The 16,174-nt window shown below is 39.6% G+C and overlaps 1 protein-coding gene across 1 annotated transcript in view; it reads right to left on the bottom strand.

Annotated features, from left to right (window-relative positions):
* Mgam (maltase-glucoamylase) overlaps positions 1–16,174 on the bottom strand; it is a 143,785-nt gene continuing 127,611 nt past the window's right edge. The window contains exons 81-94 of the mRNA XM_032906004.1: positions 13,407–13,541; positions 12,913–13,000; positions 11,956–12,094; positions 10,861–10,994; positions 10,704–10,738; positions 10,496–10,612; positions 9,964–10,112; positions 9,239–9,323; positions 8,059–8,115; positions 5,758–5,882; positions 4,715–4,803; positions 3,654–3,697; positions 2,757–2,927; positions 1–300 (exon numbers count right to left, since the gene is read on the bottom strand). Coding sequence (XP_032761895.1) covers positions 232–300; positions 2,757–2,927; positions 3,654–3,697; positions 4,715–4,803; positions 5,758–5,882; positions 8,059–8,115; positions 9,239–9,323; positions 9,964–10,112; positions 10,496–10,612; positions 10,704–10,738; positions 10,861–10,994; positions 11,956–12,094; positions 12,913–13,000; positions 13,407–13,541 — 1,437 coding nt within the window. The 3' untranslated portion in view covers positions 1–231. The remainder of the gene's footprint in view (positions 301–2,756; positions 2,928–3,653; positions 3,698–4,714; positions 4,804–5,757; positions 5,883–8,058; positions 8,116–9,238; positions 9,324–9,963; positions 10,113–10,495; positions 10,613–10,703; positions 10,739–10,860; positions 10,995–11,955; positions 12,095–12,912; positions 13,001–13,406; positions 13,542–16,174) is intronic.

Below are 16,174 nucleotides of genomic sequence, written 5' to 3'. Positions count from 1 at the left end.
TTTCAATGAATGTCATAGAATGAACCATATATACCACACTAATTACACAGGTACATTAGAGATATTATCTTTGGGAGTCATATACACACAAAAAATAACAAAATAAAACCATAAAATATCCTAGTCATACTGGGAATGAAACAATTGATGATATACAACAATTATATCATTGTGAAGTATAAGTAGTTTAAAATCTGTTCATAGTATCTTGCTTTAAAACATTATGAAGAGCTAGCTCCACGTCAGTGACTGGAAAGTATGCAGGCTGATATTTTTGTCTGTCACATTGACACGTAATATCTGTTGGAACAAACAAACATGAAACATATTGAACATTTGTTATCTAAATTTTTCTGTACACAAACAAACAGGGTGCAAGTCATTGAGCCACATGACCTTGGTGCCAACTATTTTATTTTCAGCTGAAGAAGAGTGAGATTATTATTCTATGATATTGCACTCGTGACCACTGAGAACAAGTACACAGGCAACTGAAAAAGGTGCCCTGTCTACCTCTCTTCTGTAGTGGTTCTAGCTCTCCTTTTACATTATCTTCAACTGTCTCCTCAGAGTACATGCTTATTGCCTGGGAAGTCCAAGCTGTCTCTTAAGAGCATTCACCCACTGCCTGGGAAGTTTAATATTTCTGGTTTCTTATAGCAAACACTTTGCAGAAGCCTTATCGTATGAGCAACTTTTAACTTGTCCATAAATAAGTTCACAACAGAATAAGGAAAAGTTCCTTAAGAGATCTTGTTAAAGGTGTTTGACAAGAAAACCACAGTAAAGGAAACATTTTAAAATTATAAAATTGAAGAAATCTTTTTGTCAGGCCAGGAAATCATGAGAGAGAGAGAGAGAGAGAGAGAGAGAGAGAGAGAGAGAGAGAGAGAGAGAGAGAAATATCATGAGAAGAACTGTTTCCATGTTCTCATTTACTACAGCACAGAGTAACAGGTCTTGGGACTGAAATATTATATGAATCTCAAGTTTCTAATTTTAACTTTCATTGATGAAAGTATGTCTGTAATCAATAATTTTCAAATTACTGCAAGCTGTATACATACCATAGAATTATTGCTAGAATTATTTCTGTTCTCTACACAGTGGGAAACTTTGCTGCTAACACTAGCATTGTGAATGTATGGGCTACAAACCATTCAAAGAATGCTTCAGGAAGGAATTTGTAAAAAGATTAAAGAAAACATTGGGTTAAAATACTAATGTCTAATACATGTTTAGTGATCTAAGAGAAAATGTCAGACCAAAGTGTAAGAATTATTTCATTCTTAAGACCTGTTCATTTTACTCTATGTAGAATTATAACTCAATTGAAAATCTTTTAAAATAAGTATTATATCACATCTAGGAGTGATACGAGGTATATTGATCACATTCTGTGTCAAACTCAATGCCTAATACTAGTTGGCCAACACAAACTGGACTCTATAGGTTAAAAAACACATGAGAAAGTTGTGTGGTTAGGGAGGTAGAGGAAGTTCTGAGAGAAATTAAAGAAGAGAGATGAACATGATCATTTATAAAATGGTAAGTTTACCATGCTCCAGTAGAAGGCCACATGTTCAAAAATATATGAAACACACAATGAGATAGTAGATGATAGATAGATGAATGATAGATACATAGACATACATATATAAATAATACATATGTGCACGATACATACATTGATGCATAGATAAGACACGAAAATTGGGTGGGTAGGGCATAATGAATCAACTTGTGAAAATTTGGGAGAAAGGGTGTATAGTATACGATTCTAACAGAACCAATAAAAATGATATTAATCTCCAATTCATGAGATTAAGGTATTGTAAATACCTCTTTATATTCAGTTTTTTTTGTTACAGAGTAATTGTGTATCTCTTGCTAACTTTTGCCTCTGTAATATCATTTAAAACATTAAAATATTGAGATAAAACTTTAAGCCTATGGAAATTTCCAAGAATTTTCATAAATTTAAATGGCAAAAAGTAAGAAAGAAAAAATTGTTTCTGCCAAGCAACCAGAGCTTCCAGGGACTAAGCCACTACCTAAAGACTATACATGGACTGACCCTGGACTCTGACCTCATAGGTAACAATGAATATCCTAGTAAGAGCACCAGTGGAAGGGGAAGCCCTGGGTCCTGCTAAGACTGAACCCCCAGTGAACTAGACTGTCGGGGGGAGCGCGGCAATGGGGGGAGGGTGGGGAGGGGAACACCCATAAGGAAGGGGGGGAGGGAAGGGGATGTTTGCCCGGAAACCAGGAAAGGGAATAACACTCGAAATGTATATAAGAAATACTCAAGTTAATAAAAAAAAATTGTTTCATGTTTTATCTTTTTCTTTTCTTTCTTTCCCTTTCTCTTTTTATTTCTTAGTTATTTCTTTTCTTTTCTTTCTTCCTTTCTTTCTTCCTTTTTTTTTTTTTTCCTTCTCCATGGCACTTTCAGGAGTGTGCCAACTCTTTTTAGGGTAGTTGATAATATTTGACATTTGACAATGTTTTGTAGTTCAACCGATTTGAGAATTTGGTTTCTGAGACAAAACAAGAAACAAGTGTCACTAAGGTTTTCTTCAAGATGAGAGATGTGGAAAGTGAGCAACCAGATTTTCAATTCCAAGTGACAAACTGTGCCTTTGCTCTCTCCCCACTGTCCACAGCTGACCCCGAAAACAGTGGCTGGAGGGGCATTGCACAAAGCATTACAGGCTTAAGAAATACCACTGGGCTCTCCAGTGGTCACAAACCTGGGTTGTGGTGTTGTAGTCAACTAAGACTTCTTCATTAATATTTTTCCCAGAGATCCTCACACTGGTAATGGAAGGACTGGATAATCCCCAGATTTCAATGTAGCCTAGATACAAGGGTACTGTGCCGGTGATGTAGTTGTTAAACATTTCATGTGTCTGCAATGTATTCTGTCAAATTAAAAATGAAACAGAAAAAAAATAAAAAATTAGTTCAATTTTGTTTTAGGCATAAACGAAAGTCATTTATGATACAGTCTGAGTCAACATCTATGTTCTCTGTTAGTGAAAATCATGATATTGATTCCCTGTTCCCTGCTGCTCTGCCCTGTCCACTTTGCATAGCAAGCATCAGCCCAGTCTCTAGGGTAATGTTCTAATTTAAGGATGGCCTTGAACCCTGTAAGTTACAAGTTTCAAGTATCAGGAACTGTATATTCTACACCTGGAAAGGCCACAGCATGTGAAGAGCATTTAGAAATAGCACAGGAAGGAGGGTTAGATTACACAGAAAGATTACCCAGCTGTGCAATGGTGCATTGAAAACAGTCAGTGGGTAGGTGTGTGAGTGGGTAGGGGAGCACTTTCATATAAGCAGGGGGAGGGAGGATGGGAGGGAGGTTTCCAGAGGGGAAACCTGGAAAGGGAATAGCATTTAAAATAAAATAAAAAATAACAATAAAAAATAACAATAAAAAAATAACAGTCACTGATGAAACATGAGTAGGTCCAAACATTTCTAGGGAGCATAAGATACTCCCCTGTGAGGTTTGGAGGAAGGGACAAGATGAGCAATAGAAAAATGTAGGAAGTACATACACAACACTCTTAGGAGATACGGTATTCTGCCAAGACAGCAGAAGCTTACGCTTCCTATGTGGTGTCAATCACACTCACCTGGCTGACAGAAAACCTGGCCAAGTAGTACTGATTGGTGGTATCTGCAAACAGACAAAAGGTCAAAGATAAGCTGGGTCCGTGTGATAGATTTCAAATTGCTGACTTTCTTACCTGAGAGTTGGGGTTAGTTTTGGTTTTGTTTTTCTTCATTATGATAAGCTTGCTTTTGCATGGATGCTTTCTCTATGGAAGTTAGTCGGGTTCTACGCCCATCCCCAAATAGACACAGACCTTTGAAATGAGCATGTAGATGCCCATAACTGAGAGCTAACTCATAGAAAAATCACCCAACCACAATTTCAGCCTTTTTTCTTGCAATCTACTTATCCCAAATCTCCCTAGTCATCTCCGAATTTCTAGATTATTTTTGCTAGAAACTCACATCCACACATGTAAAAACACTGGTACCTCTGCCTTGCTTTTCTTGAGTGATAATGGGTATTTTTGAATGTGATCTTGAGAAAACTGAAAAATAAAGCTTTCTGGAAAAGCATAGTATTTGGCTGTGTGGTGGAGGTAATGGAAAAGTCAACTTGCTAGGAACAAGCTCCTCTCAGGGTTTCCTCTGCCTCCCCATTGCTGGGCTCTTTCTCATTTACTCCTTACTCCTCCGGGAACCATTGGCTTCTTGTAGAACTGTGCTGCCCACAGCAGAAGGCACTGTAAAAACTTAGCTATGTAAACTTAAATGAACAGAAATTAAAATACAATAAACCTCAGTTTCTCAGATGCCCTTCTGGTGACATTTTGAGTGTCCATTGGACACCAGTACCTAAAACTTTATTGAGCAGCAGAAGCTCCTTGTGGCTAAAAGTTCTACTGTGTAGTAAAGAGTCCTTGAGTTGTCCTCCTAAGAAGTTACCAACTCCCATAAACTCCTGATGGAAAGTCCCTCACACAAACAGTGCATTCAGCATTGTCTCGCTGGGGCAACTAATCATATAGTTGGAGAATGGCACAAAACTCATGAAAGTTTGCCGCAGCAGAAAGTCAGGAATGTAAGATAATCAAGAATTCATCCATGATATGGTCATGAGTTCCAGCCATCCCCTACTCACTGATGCTTTTTCCATCATCCCAGAAGAGCCAGCCTTCTGCAAGTCCCTCATCATTCAACGCAGCCTTGAGGCCCATTGACTTCTTCCGGCTGTGGTGAAAAGGGAGGGAAGCATTAGCTAAAAACACGGTCACCATCACAAGATAAAACGTTTCACAGAAACAAAGGAGAGAAATGAAGTTCTTCGGGAGGTGGGTTCTCATATGAGAAGACTGCGAGCAGCAGCTCTACAAGCGTGCAGAAATAAATGCAGTCCTCAATGAATGACTTCACCAAAGCACCCAGGGCCCCCTTTCAATAAGGCTGTCAAATTAAAAGCACACAGCTGACTTCCTCCTTTCCTCTTTCCTGAGGTTGTAAACCTCTTTCATGACCCATTGCCTAAACATGAGGAACAAATGGGTAGAGCTTTGAGGTGTGATATTGGGACCACATGGATTTCAGAGAGCAGTTTCTATCCTCTTCCTTCACATAGCTTAATAACATCTCCCCTTTCTCAACTGTGGAGTGGGGATAGCAGTGATTCTCAACTCAAATGACTTACAGAAAAATAGGAAATCCTGAAACATAGTTCTTACTACTGGCATAGTCCAAGACTTGCAGCAAGCATTTACTTGAGGCTGGTGACTGATGGCTCTCATATAAACTTACACAAGACCTGTTAAGTATTTTTAAGGTAAAGCAGCCTCAGGTATCAGTTGCCAGATTGTTATTTCTTTCCAGCAATTGTTTATTCTTAAGAAAAGAGTTGAAGATTCTAAAAATATAAATTATGACTACCCACATCTTAACTTATATTACTGCAAATGTCACATCTTAGACCTGAAATTTCATACACTCTGGTTTAAGACAGCTGATAAAAGTTGTTCATAGTTTAGGGTTTTATAAAAGTCCAAATACAAAATTGCAAAATGGAAATTCAATGCAAATTTCAGATTTCAGAGTTTTACTCAAGGGATGAGGAGCCTTCTCTACACAAGACTAAGCTCACTACTATTCCTAGCAGAACCCTACCCTACCCTCTCAAGACACACACACTCTCACCTTAACTGGGTGTTCATGGCAGGCTCCTGCCATGGCAGAATGTAGCCTCCACGAACATGAAGATTAATGTACTCAAGAGGGGCTTGCAAGGTCTTCCACTCTCCCCCTGCATTGATATCTATGCCCTGTGGGAAAAGGGAGGAGGTGGTGAAAGAGGCACACATCCCGAGCAGTGCATTTCAGCAGAAATCCCAACCACCTCCTGAACTTAGCTTCTGGTCCCCACCATTCAACACACACCATCCACCCATTTTGCATCCACCTGCTCCATAGAAAGCGTCCTAAAGACATTTTTCTGTGCCTTTATCTTTGAATATATCTGACTCGTTTGACCCTTTACCTTGCCCCATGTGACATCTTTATCTTTCTCATGAGCTAATCTTTGTCTTGTCATGTGTGAGGCGAATCCTGCTTCATTTGTGAGTGTTGTACTCTGGTTTGAGTTGTAAGTCTCATGCCCTTCTATATTTTCTCAACTATGGCGAGGATTCTTAGCGTGGGTACCACTGATGGTTGAGATCAAATAATTATCTGCTGTGATGCTATAGTGTGCTTTTTCCTGACTTGGGATGCTTCAGCTGTTAAGTAAACTGGTTATCCTCTGTTCCAAGAAAGTTACCATACCAAATTTCATGGCGACATTCAATAAGTATAGCATACCACAGTCCAGAATTGATGGACTGAGGCAATTCCCCTGCCACAGGCCACCAAGGAGCTGGAACTACAAGGCTTGGAGGTATGGTACTCAGCAGTCTTGTCCTGGCCTTTTTAAATGTTAAATAGCATTGCTTTGCCCACTAGAGGACCTGAGTGGCACTGGCTCTCCAGACTCTACAGTATGTTTTCATAAAAGTTTTTGAAAAGCAAATATTAGTTCATCATTACATTGTTAACTCCAAATAGAAAAGTACTCAACATTACACATACTAGAACGTAGCAGAGAGCTTTACACCTCAGCAAGACTATGACTCCCATAGTCTACTAAGATGGCAAGGGTGTGGGCTTTATCTACATTCTCAAGTCCAGCTCCAAGCAAAAACAGGGCTGTCCTTTCAGTGAGGGCCACACTTAAGCTATATACCCAAGTGTCTCCCTGTTTAACCCTAGTAGAAGCCCTGAAACATTCAGAAGGACTGTTAAAGTACAGGCCAATCAACATGCCAATTCAAGACCATGTGAAAGCCACTTAAAGGAAATAGCTGCTCTTTTCCTCCAAGGCCCTCATTGTGGATTGAAAGCTAAATCTTAGTGTGTGTCCACCCTTAAGAGATGCTAGCTAGCAACCAAGAAGAAAGGCAGCAACTCAGTGCTCCGAGGACAGAGAAGCTCCTTTGTCCTTGCTGAGTTTTCATCCAGATCCACTGCAAAGTCCAGGAGTGAGAGTGGCTGGGGCAGCGCTCTGCTTCTGGAGTTACTGCTCTTCTCAGGAAGTCAGGAGAGATGAGCTAGTTAGAGGGCAAGGATGATCCTTTCCTTCAATTCTCTCCTAAGAATTAAGCTCTGACTTCAAGAGATCACCTCTGAAGTATCTTCTTAAGAACTTTCCCTGCCAGCTTCTCTCCTAATATTACCATGGCTTAGATATCTGCTTCAGAGAGCCTCTGTGGTTGCCTTTATAACAAATAAACATGTAAGCACATGAACACGTGTTGTTTGGACATGCATTTGAGGGCTCACTTATTATTTAATGATTCAAAGAGCTGATCATGAGTGCCTATACCAGCAGTTCTCTTCCTGTAGGTCATGAACCCTTTGGGAGTCAAATAACCCACTCACAGCGGACAGGTAAGACCATCGGAAAATCAGACAATTACATTATAATCCATAACAGTAGTAAAATTACAGTTATAAAGTAGCAACAAAAATAATTTTATGGTTGTGGATCACCAAGACACAATGAGCTATTATTAAGGATTGCAGCAATAGGAAGGGTGAGAGACACTAATCTGTATTATAGAAGCATATATTTACAAATAGACAGAAACAGAGGCTTCTATACTGGAAGCAAAAATTAGCTTATGATATATTTTCAAGTGACTAATCACCATTGTGCTAAGAAATATCACACAGGAAGATAAAATGAAGCAAGCACTGACTGAGAGGATTTTTATGTCATGTCAGCTCCCTGGTCTTGTTCTAACCCCACTTTAGAAGATGAGAAAATATCTACCACAGGAAATAAATGGTTTGTGCAAGATAACAGCGCATGGTTTCCAGGATGGGTGTTTAGCATGAAACCTGACAGATATTAAAAATTGGACTGTACTGTTGTCAGGTTGCAAGAACATTTAGAAACCTTACCGTGTAGTAGTCATACCAGCGGGCTTTGGGAAAATATGCTGCAACTGTTGTGGCATTCTGTAATCAAAACAAACAAGGTGTCAGTAGTAGAACTGTTGTCTAGGACAGAGAAACCAATACACATAGAAAGAAGTTACAACAGTAGTGATAACCTTGAGTCTCACTCTCTTGAAATCAGCAATAGCAGGAACACCATTTCCTTCTACTCTTTTTAAATGGAAAGATTGTTTTAACCACTGTCCCTCATAATGTCCCTTGGATTGTACAACTTGAATGACCCTTTCCTTACAAAAACACCCTAGTTCGTGTCTAGAGAGAAAAACACTCACTTTTGATTAAGGAGCAAAAGAAAAAGTTCTAGGTATAGTAGGATCTGAGTAATATTAAACAGCCTTTAATCAGAAACCCAATCATTCTCAAAGGATGTTTAAAATACAAAAGATTTTAGCAGCTTTCAAGTCCAAACTTCGTTTTAATGGTGAGAGGATTGACTGCTTGCAATGTTTTTCTACAGTCCCCACCTGACCCAAGCCCCTCATACTAAATAAGGAAAAACTTATGCCTTCAAACATAACACAAGATTATTTAGGTTCTTCCCTGTCCTATTGAGCAGAATAGTTAGGATAACTTGAGAGAGAGAGAGAGAGAGAGAGAGAGAGAGAGAGAGAGAGAGAGAGAGAGAGAGAGAGAGAGAATCTGAAGGAGGTCACCTAAGTGGTTAATTTTGCTGAGAAAGTTTAGAATTTAGGGCTGATTCTTCACAGTTCTATGAAAATTTGGTGGAATCAGGACAAGTGGAGAAAAAAGGAATTGTTACAGTTTTGTCCATAACTGGAAAGAGAGAACTTTCCGTCTCCACCTTGCCCATAGCAGAGAGGCAACGCAAAGGAAAGATGAAACCTATGTCAGGAGCATCCATGTGAGGATTTGGCTCTGAGTCTGAGTTATCAGAATCAGCAGTAAACCTTTCTACTGTAAGAGGATAGCATGCTCTGCCCCAGGCCATCATGGGTGTCCCCATCTCACCTCAGTTGCCAGTAGACATTTTAATATTTCTTGGTTCAGTTATAAGAAGGGAAAAATGGAAAAGGCAGATCCCCAACACACGGGCCTTCTCCTCTCTATATTTACTCAGCTTGTCAGCTGTGGCCCATTTACCCTCAGAGGTCTCCATACTCACAGGTTCTAGCACAGGGCTGACTAGGAAGGCTGGACCCAGCAGGAACTGTTTGTCTATATTCCAGGTCTCCCGGTCTGACACAAACCTAAAATGGAAATCAAGGTGTCACAGTTAGATCCCAACAAAGACTCAGCCTAAGATCCTTAAGAAATCCTCAAGTCTGAACTCAAGCCAGAAATGCAGCTGAGACCAAGAGCATCTCTATTCTATTTTAATCAAGTCGTATAGACCACACGCCCCACAAGTCACTTCTCTCAACCCTCAGAAGGAATTTGGCCATATTGCCGTTATAAAATATCTCCATTCCTCTTTAGCACAGCATTAAATATAAGGAAAGCCCCCAACTCCCCCTTAAAACACCCACTTTAGTGATATTGATGCATTTTGTAAACATAAATTACAGAAGATAAGATGGTTTTTACATGTCCCAATAAGGAAAAAGTTATGGTATTTTATTTCTTATTATTTAAAAACTTATTTTGTTAAAAAAGAACTTCCAACCAAGTTCTGTGATGTTCATAAAATTCAGTTGTAAGAGAAAATAAAGTGTTCTCTCTTCTTAGAGAGCCAAGGACAAACTGGACTAATGGTTTCAATTGTTGAATATTGTTGCATTTTTTTTTTTGCATTTTTTTCAGTAGTTGAAAGAATTGTTGCACCAATGTCCATCCAGCAGGTTGAATGAGTCATCTAGTTGGTCACCAGGATTCCTGCTTGACACTTACTCATGGAGAAGAGGCCGCACGACTGTGCTGCCCTCTGTGTGGGCCTTGTACATCAAGGTGTAGAGATATGGCAACAGGGTGTATCTGGTCTCCAGCACGCTTCTGGAAATATCCTCAAAGGTTTTATTCCAGGATACGGGGTCTTGTCTCTACAGGAAAAGAAAAAAGTGTTCAGAGTACAGCAGTTATCTCTCAAGGGATGTAAGGTCACTGAAAGCTTACCCTAAATATTTCTACACAACTGACTCAAAACAGTTGTGCATGAGACCTCAAGAATATTGTTATTAGTTGAAAAACAGCCACAGCCTTCTCAGGAAAATAGCATAAGCTATTCCTTATGGGACATAAAGAAAATGTTTACTAAAAAAATCATCAAATAATACTGAAGAATATGCTTCTTAGGAATGAAGGTTTAATGGCTTTGAAGATGTACCCAAGGAACACAGACAGCAGGAATATTCTCAGAAACTGCAGTAATATATACATATATATTTCCAGTGACATAATATAGATGAGAAAGCTGACTTCATACCCTGGTCCCGATGGTGTTGTGGTTCCTGGAGAAGGGGTAAAAGGCGCCCAGCTGCATCCAGCGAACACACATCTCATATTCGGCATCTTGAAAGAACCCACAGATGTCTGACCCAGTCTGAAACAACATGGGACAAAGTGAGCTCTTGGTGCGTTCTAGGAGACACTGTGATCTTCCTAGGGAGGAGGAGCATGTAAAGGACACTTACATAGGATATGCCAAAGAGGCTGAAATCCATCATGCCTGCAATGAGAGATGCAGCAGGGTCAGGACAGGACATTCTCTGCCTCCCCTATCCCTCCCGCTACACCAAGGATCCTACTGCCATGCCCATCTACAGAATCCCCTGTGCACAGCCTACACACCAATGATGGATTTCCCCAGCTGGTCCCAGGCAGCTGTGTTGTCTCCCAGCCAGTGTCCTCCCCAGCGTCCAGAAGAGGGGAATGTGGAGCGGGTGATGACGATCCCTCTCTCTCCTGTCACCTCCTGCATAGCTCTGGTTGGGAAAATAAAGAGTTAAATTGAAGGTAGAACAGGAATGACCCAGATCCTGTTCTCTGGAACCCTAGGGCTTAGGGTCCTGCTGGCTGATGAGACAGTAGTACTCTAATGCTTTTGCACAGTAGTCAGCTAATGACTTCACAATGTGGTAAACAGATTGCACTATCCCCAAATATTAACCAATCACAAGTCCTATCTTTTTATCCATTCTATGTTTGATTTTTCTATAATCGATGAGCTAAAAGATAAATTCTTTTGCTAGACTGAAATTTTATGAGCTGTATGATTCCTTGAGGTCACCAAGTGGGACTATGCTAATTCAGTAAGCTACCCTTAGATCATATAAGAACAATGGATAAAAGTCTCAGTAAGCACAATTCACTTTTAAAATAAAGTAGATTATAGTACCCTGTTTTCCTTTTGTCTCTTATAGCTAATGCTATCACATCACCACCTGCATTGTGTAATAATTTCTTCTGTCCCCATGCATGTGCTCCTCAAAAGGACAATAAATTTCTCAATGATGAGACAGTGCCATATTTAAACCTGCCCTCCCAGTCATAATCAAAGATCTGTCTCCATGTAGAACTACTCTTTTGTTAAGAAGTAAGACTTTCTAGACCAGTAGATCTCAACTTGTGGGTCACAGGACCCTTTCACAGGGTTGCCCTAGACCATCTGAAATATCAGATATTTATATTGAAATTCATAACAGTAGCAAAATTATAATTATGAAGTAGCAATGAAATTAATGGGGGGGGGGAAATCACCACAGCATGAGGAACTGTATTACAGGGTCACAGCAATAGGAAGGTCGAGAAGCACTGTTCTAGACAATTAACCACTGAATTCTTCTTAATTCCTTGAATAGAAAACAGAAGGAAATACTGGGAAGTTACATCAGTGACTGTCCATCCCAATTGATAATGCCAACTGCAGAAAAGTGTGCCACTCACTCATAGGTGGGTCTGGTCTGGGACCACCCATACAGGTTGTGTACATCATAGTGCCGTACCCGGGAACCATCTGGAAGGATGTGCTCGCTCTCCATGCACAGGGTCTTGCTGCTCAGGCCCCTATCCCTGGCTTCCAAATCTGAAGTAGGATTAAAAAAAATGAAAAGCAGTTCTGAATCTTCTCATTGCTGATCTCATTTCTGTATTCTAAAATCTGTATCATAGGACTAACAGGACAACCCCTAGGCCTGTCCTTTTCTCTAGGAGCATGAGAACAGTGGTCAGCACCTAACTACAACACTCCTGCAGGTGTTTTCAACACCAAATCCACTGGAGAACCTGGTGGTATGAGAAAGAGTGCAAGTTATCACACACTCTGGGACAAGTCTCGAACTGGAATGCTAATGTACAAATTGTTTCCTATAACTCCTGTAAGAATTGTGTCCCTGATTGAGAGTTTTCTGAATCTTGGCATAGAAAATTGAGATTCAGAAGTCTCATATAACCTATAGAAGGTCACACAGCTCATAGAATAACTTATAAAACTAAAGCATAAGTACTACAACTCCAGATTTCCTTAATTCCCTGAGAATGGGAAGGCCCTTTTAAATAACCATTAATAGCAACTACATTTCTGTATATAAATTAACATAAATCTGAATAACTAACAAATTTATGTTAGAATCCCTTGCAAACATTACTACTGTTGGATATCTTCTGTACTGATCATTGAAATTTGCCTAGAGGTCTAGGTTCTTGTGCACACATAAGCACACACATATGCACATACACATGCACTCACATGCATGCACGCGCGATTTTGTTTATGGTCCCAGGACCACAGCATCAGTGAGAACCTGTACTATGTGGTGAGGGTAATTTCTAGCTGCTGTTCTCCAGCAGAGTTCATCTTTCCAAGCATTGCTCAGTTGGTAGAAAAAAACTCAGGGTCCTTACGTGGCATGTAGGGAGGGCGGTTCAGAGTAGCATCACTGCAGCCAGAGGGAACTGCCCCATTCACAAAGCTGGAAGGTTCATTCATGTCCTACAAGTGTCAGAGATGTGGTTTACACATAAAGATACTTACATCCAATCAGAGACAAGGAAAGATGAATAAAGCAACCAATCTCTAGTGATCCCTACAGATACTTCCCAGGGAGAACCATTATCCTCTGGGGGTCAGGGGGAGTAGCTAGAAAGTACAACTCAACCCTCCAGGTCAAGCAAGCCTCCAAATGCTTTCCAGTAACCATCACCAAAGCTTGGCAGTAGGTATTTTAGAGGTTCTAAGGACTGCGGAGAATCAGAGCTACTCCAGTCTGTCAGAGGAAGTATGGAGTGGTACACCCACAGTCTTCCTGAAGATTATCATCCCCTGGACCATACAAAAAGGCCCCACTATCACCCATATGTATACCCACACCTATCCATGTGTACCCACACACACTTACAATCCACAGGCCATCAAACTTCAAGCTCTTTGCAGGATCCTGTGAGTTGCTGTGGAGTTCTTTAATCTCCTTCTTCCACCAGAGGGCAGTTGAATTCCGGAAAAAGTCTGGAAAGGCCACATAAGCTCGGTATTGCTGCAAAAGTAACAAAATTTACCCGTCAGAGGTGAACACATTGGACAGCAGATACTTCCTAAGAACTTAGCTCAAATAAACTTTTGTACTATGTGGTAGTAGAAAGTGGTAATCAGAATAATATATTCTTGGCATATTTTAGAAATGTTAAGTGCAGAGATAAATGAGCATAAACTACATACCTTCCTTACCAATATTCATAAATTTTCTCCAGACTGCTTTTCTTTCTCATGTCAACACTCTGACCTCACTATTTCATGTTATAGATTCCTAACCCTCAAGTTAATCCCTATTTCCTAATGACTGCCTTGAGAGAAAGAAGGAACCAGTGAGAATCTATAGAAGGCAAGACGTTTTTCTGGTACCGAATGCCACATTGGTAAAAAAGAAAGACTTTTCACCCAAAACAAAGGGATAACAATGATATCGGACTCCTTTGTATTTTTGTTATTTATGCTTTCAAAGAGCACACAAAATGCATAATTTTGTGCTCATCAGTATAAGATATAAGAAGGAGGCTTCACCTTCTCTCTTCATCTGCTCTCAAATAATAAAAGCAAGGTTTATATGAAAACTGGATCCAGAGTATCACTCCTTAATTGCATTGGAAGCTTTAGCAAGCAAGGGATTTCACTAGTATTTTTAGATCAATCTTTATATTCCCTACTGTAATTATTTTAGAAAACCCAAGAAGTAATTTTAAAATGATTATAAATTCTCATTGATTATTTGTGGATTTATGTCTGAAACAGCTAGTATCAATAAAATCTTATATACCATTCCACTGTTGCTCATTTGAGGATGTTATGGTCTTTGGTATATGTTATTCATTATGTTGTGAGAGTCAAAGAGCTAAGAATCAGAGAGCCAAGAATAAGAGAGTGCAGACAATAAGAAGGAAGTTTGGTTTGGGGTCTGCAATTACATAGCGTTCAATGTCTAGACACAACATAAAACAGGAATGCTCTGAAGTAAACAAAAAGGCATCAAGATTCAGAGGTCTGAGTGAAAGAGGCAAGATTTCATTACACTGGGGATTTTGATCAATTACTTTCTGATGTATCTTTTTGTGAGAAATGGATGTTAGACAAAGAGATCTTTACATGACAAATAAGAGACCAAGCTCAGTTGATGAGATACTTAGTGTGGCAGGGAAAGGGGAAGGGGAAGGGACGATGAATAAATAAGAGTTATAAACTATGTCTGAGCCCAAATTGAATCCCTTAGAGGCTACAAGTGGGAAATTAGGCTGGCAGTATTTTATTAATCTATGTATAGCTTTGATGATCCTTACTGTGTAGTAAAAAATGACCCACCATTGTACAAAGAGCTGACTCTGCCTTATTCTTTCTACTATCAACACTTGCAAGATTGCATCTGTTCTCCCTTTGATGGGTTTTCATTTTCTGATGTCATGAGTCCACTTGTATGACTGGCCCTAGGATTGCTTACCACAGTGCACTGCAAAATACCAAAAGGTTTTTTCTGTATCCAAATCTACACTTAAGCATTAAATGATTGAGCCTCTATGTCACAAGCCTTCCATTCACAGCCTTCTTAGTTGGTATGTTTGTTTCACAGATGTTTCGGTAATGACAAACCTAGACATCGGTAAACACTTCCTCACCAGACTCATAAAACTGATCTTGTAAATACATGTTGCTTATGATTATTCTATTGCCTGCGAGTCATTCAGGGTAGTCTAAATGTTTTCTGTGATGTCTACTGAAGTATTTCTTACCAGGGCTGATTTAAAGCATGAGAATTCTTTGTGAAGACAGCTTCAAGATTCCTGGTCATTTCATACTCAGTATTCCATAGAATTCACCACTTGTTATGCAATCAACATTGCTCTCAGATTGTCAGGGGACTAATGATCGGGGTCAACATTGCTTTAAAGGCTGAGGGAGTATAGATCTTATAAGTTAATAGCCAGTCCTATGATTGATGAAATGACTCCCCTTATCAACGTCAAAAATTAAATCCCATAGAACCTATGTAATTTAATGTTTCTGGCCTGTGTTCCCATGACATAACAGAATTGTCAGATTCAAGTGATCCTCTGTAAGAAGTGACAAAAAGCTCAGGAAGCTGGGGAGTTTTCTCAAGTCTTATTATACCATAAGTGATAGTTAATAGATAGATAGAAAGAAAGAAAAAAGAAAGATGACAGGAAAACAGATCAAAACTTATAAAGATTCTTGTTAGTAATATAAATCAAACATGAACAGAGCTTAAATAAATTATACCAATAGTTAAAATATGACCCCATTAGTTTCTGTTCTCTTCTACTATATTTACTATAACAGAAAATAAATACATGCAGTCTAATGCCCATGAAACCCAGTCCCAAGTCTGAAGATTTCATTTTACATCTACAGTACTATTGCTCTCAAAGGGACTATGTTGGTCAGAGATTGAAACCCAGTAACTGAACACCTCTGGCTTGCACTAATGAAATTCTATCTATGATACTAGAGTTATCCCAAGTCTGAGCTCTTGGCCCCCAGCCATTATAGTTCTATGGGATATATGACTTCCTCTCCAGGACTGGGCTTGGCCTTGAAAACCAACATCTCTGTGAAAAGCATGAATATTAGTCCTAATTCTTATCAGTCCCATTGCTGGTGACT

The sequence above is a fragment of the Rattus rattus genome, chromosome 6 (genome assembly GCF_011064425.1).
Source record: "Rattus rattus isolate New Zealand chromosome 6, Rrattus_CSIRO_v1, whole genome shotgun sequence".
NCBI classification, from domain to species: Eukaryota; Metazoa; Chordata; class Mammalia; order Rodentia; family Muridae; genus Rattus; species Rattus rattus.
This window is presented reverse-complemented; position numbering and strand designations above follow the sequence as displayed.